Consider the following 7,004-nt stretch of genomic DNA (forward strand, 5'->3'; position numbering starts at 1 on the left):
CTCTATTGTGATGTCATAATCTAATGTTAAGTCAATGGGGAAATTTTTGTAGTTTTTAATTAAGAGTTTAAAAAGTATAAAAGTTACAAAGTTGAAAAATACATAGCTGAAGTCACATAAGTAAGACTTACGCAACGCAGTTTGAATGCAGTTTCTAAGTTAAGTAAGTTACGGTTGAAGCTGTATTAAACGCACAAAAAGGGTTAGAAGAAGAACTAGAAAATGTAATTTCAAGGAAATTACCAGTGCATGAAAATATAAACATACTGTATATTAACATAAAATGCCAAACAAACTTTTATTTGGAAACAGTTGGCAGGAGTCATAGTTGATAACAACTGACAGTTGAAATGGCTGAACAGTTAAATAGTTGAGTAGTTTAAATAGTTAAATTATTTAATAGTGAATTATTGTAGTGAGGACATTTATTTTGAAACAGTTGTGGGCAGAGGAAATAGTAGTCTTAAGAGAGCCAGATTGTATGCTTAAAGCCTGAGACAGAGTATTTAGTTTAAAAGTTGAATGTAGATAGTGTAATGGATGTTGATAGACAGAAAGTTGAATGGATGTTGATAGGCAGATTGTTTAATGGATGTTGATGGATAGTTTAATGGGTGGATGAGTGAATCGTTTGAAGAGGATGAATGGATAGAAAGTTGAATGGAACTCCATGCCCAGTTAAGAAACATAAGAACAACCCTTTTGAACAATGTGCCTGACGTCTGATCTATTATTACACCTTCAAGATAGCAAATTTGGGCATGCCCTAAATACACTCAAACCATACGCTTCAGAACATGTGTTTCAGACCGTCAAAATAGGCCCTTTGTGTTTATATATATATATATATATATATATATATATATATATATATATATATATATATATATATATATACATGCACATACACGCACACACACACACACACACTTGCATACACATACCAGACATACAAGTGCACAGTCTGTTATTTACATGCTCTCTAAGTCTCAGTCAAACTGACGCAGAAAAACACCTCAACCTAATAATCATACACAACAGAAGCAGGAGCAGTTCTTCAGTATTATCAACTTAGCTGTAAGTGTTGTAAGTGTACAGAAAGGGTATAAAGAGGACTGTTTGTGTAGTCAGTGCATTACCTGATTTTTTCTTTCAATCAGTACCATCTTGCTAGGAAAAGTCGATTACAGAATGTCACACAAACTACTGACAATGGACTCAAATGCTAGAGTTTGGTAATTGATTTGTACGGACCTTCTTCTCTCAGGATAGTGGCAACCGGAATAATAGTAAGCTAATGCGGTGACTGCACATGTATTCATTTTTATGCACTTTCTGTACACTTAAAAAGTTAAAACTTACTTTGGTTTGTCTGTAGGGACACACACACACACACGCTTGTACACACACACACACACGCACACACACACACACACACACACACACTTAATCACTCACACTTACACACACTCGTATTTACACACACACTTACAAATACATACATGCACATCCATCCAACACACACACACTCAGAATGACAGTCCCATTGAGTGTGAGTGGCCCGCGGAGAGACAGGCGCCTGAGGGGTCATCTGGTGTTACTCTCTCTCTCTCTCTCTCTCTCCACTTGCTCGTCTCGGTGCCACGGTGTGATTGTCCCATTGCTCTCGACTCCAGTGAGACTGGCATCGCCCAGCATGCGTGTCTGGCTCCATTGTTCGGCCCGAGCCGAAGTGGTTTTCACCGGACTTTCGTCATCCATGTCAGAGCCACTGGGAAGAGTACACCTGCTTGATGGCCGCCGTGGCAGTGTGGCTCAGAGGAGTGTGTGTGCGTGTGCGTGTGTGTGTGTTTGTGTGTGTGTGTGAGAGAGAGAGAGAGTGTGTGTGTGTGTGTGTGTGTGTGTGATCCCACTTGACGGACCAAAACAAACCCCATTGGCCCTTACTGCCTTGTAACAGCGTAAGCTACTGTTGTTTTTTTGTTGTTGTTTTTTGACTCACAGGCATCTTCACTTTCCTGTGAAGTCCAAAAGAGGGTCCAGTCGTCTGCCAGAGCCTGTGCTAGCCTTGAGAACCTTGTTGCCGCATTCTGGTCAGGTGTGCACTGAGTGCCCACCATGGCCTCACTGGACCTGAGCACATTTTTTCTTCCGCGACAAAAAAAAAAATCCAGACAGCTCTCAGCTCACACTGGCTTAGTTGGCCAGGATTCTGTCTGACCCAGTAGCGACTTCTGGGATTTGATTGGTTTACATTTTGAAATGAAACTGGTCCATGGCAACTCCTAACACCCAAATGAATCTGTAAAGCACAGCTGACACAATGAAATATCACAATGAAATATCACTCACTGACTTCTCGCACACACTTATTCTTACTGTACTCTACCATTTTTAAATTGTCCTAAAATTGTTGAGAATTGCTTTAAAACTTAAACTGTTTACCATGTTGTTAGTCGCTTTGGTTAAAAAGGTGTCAGCCAAATGTAATGTAATGTAATGTAATGTAATGTAATGAAATATCAGGTCAGGTAACTTAAGACTTAAGGCGCTTGGTATTGAACAGACAACAAATAAAGTGGCAGCATATAAAATGAACATCTACTGATTTTCACTAGTTTACCAGTTACCTCACAGACGGGTTGCATTAGGTTTGACAATGGCATCATCAGATCGATGATGACTTCCGAGGTTATACTCATAACCATACGCCTTCCGCCATCCTCCCTCCAGGTACGTCTGACCTGTGGTGCGGACTCGGCCGTGCGCTGGGTGAAGGAGCCCAGTAAATGCCACTACGCCATGGAGCTGCAGACCCCAGTAGCCTGCCGACCACAGCCGCCCAGCAGGAGAGGCGTCCACAGCGAACTTTGACCCCAGACAAAGGATGGGGATGTGCTTCTGTGTGTATGTGTCTGTTTGTATATGTGTGTGTGTGAGAGAGAGAGAGAGAAAGATCTCTGATCATTATATAACCCTTGAGTTCAGAGTGTTCAACCGCAACAGACAGAACTATGGCTGAGCAATAATGTCAGTTTGATTGTGTGTGTTCATGTGACATGTTGGGGTTTCTGACTGACCGTCCTTCAGTGTTGTTAGTCATATGTAAGCCTGCTCTGCTTTAGGAGTTATGGCTGGTCTAAGGGGAAACTATATGAGTTGTTTCTGAGTTATGAAAGAGTGCAGGTTTGCGTATGGGTTCATTCAGTGAGTTTAAGCGACTGAAAACAAACCTAAAGAATTGCTGCTTTTAAAGAATGTCCAACTGTTACGTAAATAATTTTTTCGTTGGTTTTACTTTAAGCATTTTTTTTTTAACTAGAACAACCTCTAGTTCCTACTGACAGGAGCTTTTGACAGCTAGGATCACTATGCCATCAACATCCAAGTCTTCATTCTCACAACAATTTTTCCATCCAACTGTTATGTGTATTATATCACAGCGCAGTGCCATTTGTGAAGCCAGCTCCCCATTAGTGGGAAGCGGGTGCCGGACAGCTTTTATTCTCCATAAACACGTTTACCAAGCTTTAATTACTGTTAGTGGCAAACATAGATGCACTCAGCCAAGTATTGCTCAAGTGTATACAAGCTCTGAAGGGATTGAGTTATAGCTCATAAAGGATTGGGATGTCTTTGTTTATTTTTTATTTTTTTGAACCACCATTGTTATTGTTGTTGTACCTGATGTTGTTTATTGCCACTGAACAATATCGGTGATAGAGAGAGAATGTGATTTGGGGAAGACCAGCAAGCTCTGTAATATAGCCGAGTTTGTCGAGTTTAATCTCTGAACGTCTATTTTTGTACTCAACAATCGAATTACAGCAAGAAAGCTGTAAAGAAAATTACAGCAAAGTTACAAATGCACAGCAGACACAGAGGAATGCCCAGAAACATTGTAAAAAGTTTTATGTTCAAATAAAGTCCTATATAAGTGTGCTGACCTAGTATTGTTTAAGCATGTAGGCTAGTCTATCAACTCATAGTTCTGTGTAAATAGAGACCAGAAGACCACTGTTTTTTTTTTTCATTTCCACCATACGAAGCAGCATTTTTGTTCTAGATTTTGTTGTTGTTGTTGTTGTTGTTGCATAGGCTGAAAAATAAACTGCCATCTTGTAATGCTATGTGTCCTTCTCAAATCATGGTTATGGATTTGGCAGATGCCTTTGTCCAAAGCGACACACAAATACAAACAACATAATATTTAAAATTGAACAGGGAACAGATTAGAATGTTGGTCAAACTAAAATGAGGATAATAGTAATAATAAACAACAATATCAATTCAGTCAATAGCCTAATAAAATAAGCAATGAATGAATGAGAGAAAAAGCAATAATAAAACAATAATGTCTATTCAATCAATAATATAAAAACAATGACGTGGTAAGACTACATTAAGGAGAATATCAATAATAAACAATAATGTCAAATTAATCAACAGCCTAATGAAAATAAAACATAATACAAACCATAACGCGTAAGAAGCACTTAAACAACTAAGTGCATGTTGAACAGGAATGCATTTAGACCCCTCTTAAACGACCCAAAACTACCACAGGAACAGAGAGCACTGGGCAGATCATACATGAAGAACTCCGCACACCAAGTAGATGTAGTTTATTCTAATCTCAGCGGTCATACACCCCATCTTTGAATATTCAAAACATTTTTATCAACTATTTGCTTTTAATTATTATAAATACATATACAAAGAAAGCGAATGTTAAAGTTAAGAATATTATGGTACAGTGGCAATGAACCTGATTTGCATTCTGAAGGTTGCAGGTTCAAACCTCAACACTATCACTGGAAATAACTGTCATTGCATCAGATGGTCTAATTCTAAGTTTTATCATATGTAGTAGTTATACAACTACTAATAATAATTATAATAATATAATTATTCAAATATATAGCTAAGCATATTCCCAATCATGGTGTGATCACTTTTCAGAGAAGGTGTATATGAAGAAGGAGAGGACTCCACTCTGGAGCAGCCAGTGGTGCAGTGGCAGCATCATTGTGTCCCATCCGCAGGGTTGCCGGTTCAATCCCCAGCTCTGCCTGGTGAGATGCTATCCAGGCAGGAGGTGAAAGGAGTCATAAAGAGGTACCAAGAATGACGCATGGCTCGCCAAGAGCAGGAAGTCATGGGGGAGCTTACTTGGCCGCCTGAAGACATCCAGCCCAGCCACAGGGGGATTATACACTTTTACAGGTAGTCAAACTCTGCAACTTGTTGCCACCTAAAAGGAACTATAGCTTGGATTTGGGAGTCAGGCAGCAAACCTAGGTTTTACCCCCTTACCACACCCCTTTCTATACTATCACACACATTACATTGTACTACAACCTTCTACCAACACCAACTTTGTACCTTCTGGATTACATACACAAACATACCTGCATTTGCCCACTGGACCACCTGAGCATCCAGCACCTACAACACCTAATTGGAAATTCTATTTGAAGCCTGCTGTGTTATGAACATTGGTGCATAGAGTCTATTTGATGCTAGCATCATGTATAAATATTAGATTAACCTGCAGCCATTTCCCGATCCCACCCAATCTCTCTCTCTCCCACCTGCAGTCATTTCCCGATCCACCCAATCTCTCGCCACTCTCTTGTTGACATGAAGGCAAAAAGCCCAGAAATAACAAAAAAAAAGACATACTCCAGAAATGTTGAAAATGTAGCATGTGTGGCTAAGGCTCCAGGAACTCAGAAGTCTGGTAAGTATGTATAAGTATAGTATATATACTCTATTGATCCCGTGAGGGAAATTTGGTCTCTGCATTTATCCCAATCCGTGAATTAGTGAAACACACAGTGAGGTGAAGCACACACTAATCCCGGCGCAGTGAGCTGCCTGCAACAACAGCGGCGCTCGGGAGCAGTGAGGGGTTAGGTGCCTTGCTCAAGGGCACTTTAGCCGTGGCCTACTAGTCGGGGTTCGAAACGGCAACCCTCACAAGTCCGAAGTGCTAACCAGTAGGCCACGGCTGCCCCAAAAGTTGTCCGAGACACAGATCAGAGACACAAAAATGTTTAAAGTCAGTGTACACGATTCGTTTTTTTGAGAAATGATGCTCCTCCCTCCCTTCCTTCCTAAAGCACCTTGTTGATTGGCTCGGATTGTATATAATTCCCATTGTCTGAGCCAGGTCTCTTTATGACTAACACTCAACACAGAACCCACACTAGCATGAATAATATCATACAAGAATAACCGCTGTTGTTTCTACCTGTACCCCTCACCTCAAACATACAGATCCAGATCTCCTTATATGGGCAAAGATGGCATCTTTTGGGTCCTATTTGTAGGCAAACTTTAAAGGTCTACAGCTTGAATAATGATGAGAATAATGGCCACTGTTGTTATACCTGCACCTGAATGTTCACCGAGGACCCAGAGACCACAAATTACTGCGTATAAATGTTCAATGACAAATAAACAAAAGGCCTTTTTAAATTAATAATGTTTTGCTTCTCCAGATTGGTCTCATGAATAATTTAGAAGGGAACAAGGCAAGATCTCCCTTTGCATTAATTAATTTTCATATTCCTCATCTTCTGGACTAAACACTTTAAGTTAGCCCTACTAAAAAAAAAGAGACTGCACCTCGGGGGAGAGATTGGGCACGAAGCCTTTGAGCATGAGAAGATGAGGCTTTAAACAGTCATACAGTATTAAACGAGCCTTTAAAAAGAATCTCCTAAGCAAGCAAGCAGCCTGAGCGAGTGTGTGGAACTCCCACTGCTGTCGCCTGTTGAGCTAAATCAGTCGACATGGCACAGCACACACACACACACACTCTCACACACACACACACACACACACACACACACACACACACACACACACACACACACAATGTTCAGATGGATGGTAACGTCTGGAGACTGTTTCTATAGATGCAATAAACACACTGTTCGGAAGAACATGATTTAAAAAGTGTCTGGAACATAAACCAATATGAAGAGAGTGGGGGA

The 7,004-nt window shown here is 40.4% G+C and overlaps 1 protein-coding gene across 3 annotated transcripts in view; it reads left to right on the forward strand.

The window, feature by feature from the left end:
- The window catches only part of LOC121689687 (glucosidase 2 subunit beta-like), a 185,321-nt gene extending 181,196 nt beyond the window's left edge, over window positions 1-4,125 (forward strand). For 2 of the 3 annotated variants that reach the window (XM_042069704.1, XM_042069705.1), the window contains exons 14-15: window positions 2,005-2,098; window positions 2,734-4,125. In XM_042069704.1, the coding sequence (XP_041925638.1) occupies window positions 2,005-2,098; window positions 2,734-2,789 (150 nt within the window). In that variant the 3' untranslated portion in view covers window positions 2,790-4,125. The remainder of the gene's footprint in view (window positions 1-2,004; window positions 2,099-2,733) is intronic. The other variant, XM_042069706.1, reaches the window with a different exon arrangement.
- The last annotated feature ends 2,879 nt before the right edge of the window (window positions 4,126-7,004 follow it).

Source organism: Alosa sapidissima, chromosome 18, assembly GCF_018492685.1.
Source record: "Alosa sapidissima isolate fAloSap1 chromosome 18, fAloSap1.pri, whole genome shotgun sequence".
NCBI lineage: Eukaryota > Metazoa > Chordata > Actinopteri > Clupeiformes > Clupeidae > Alosa > Alosa sapidissima.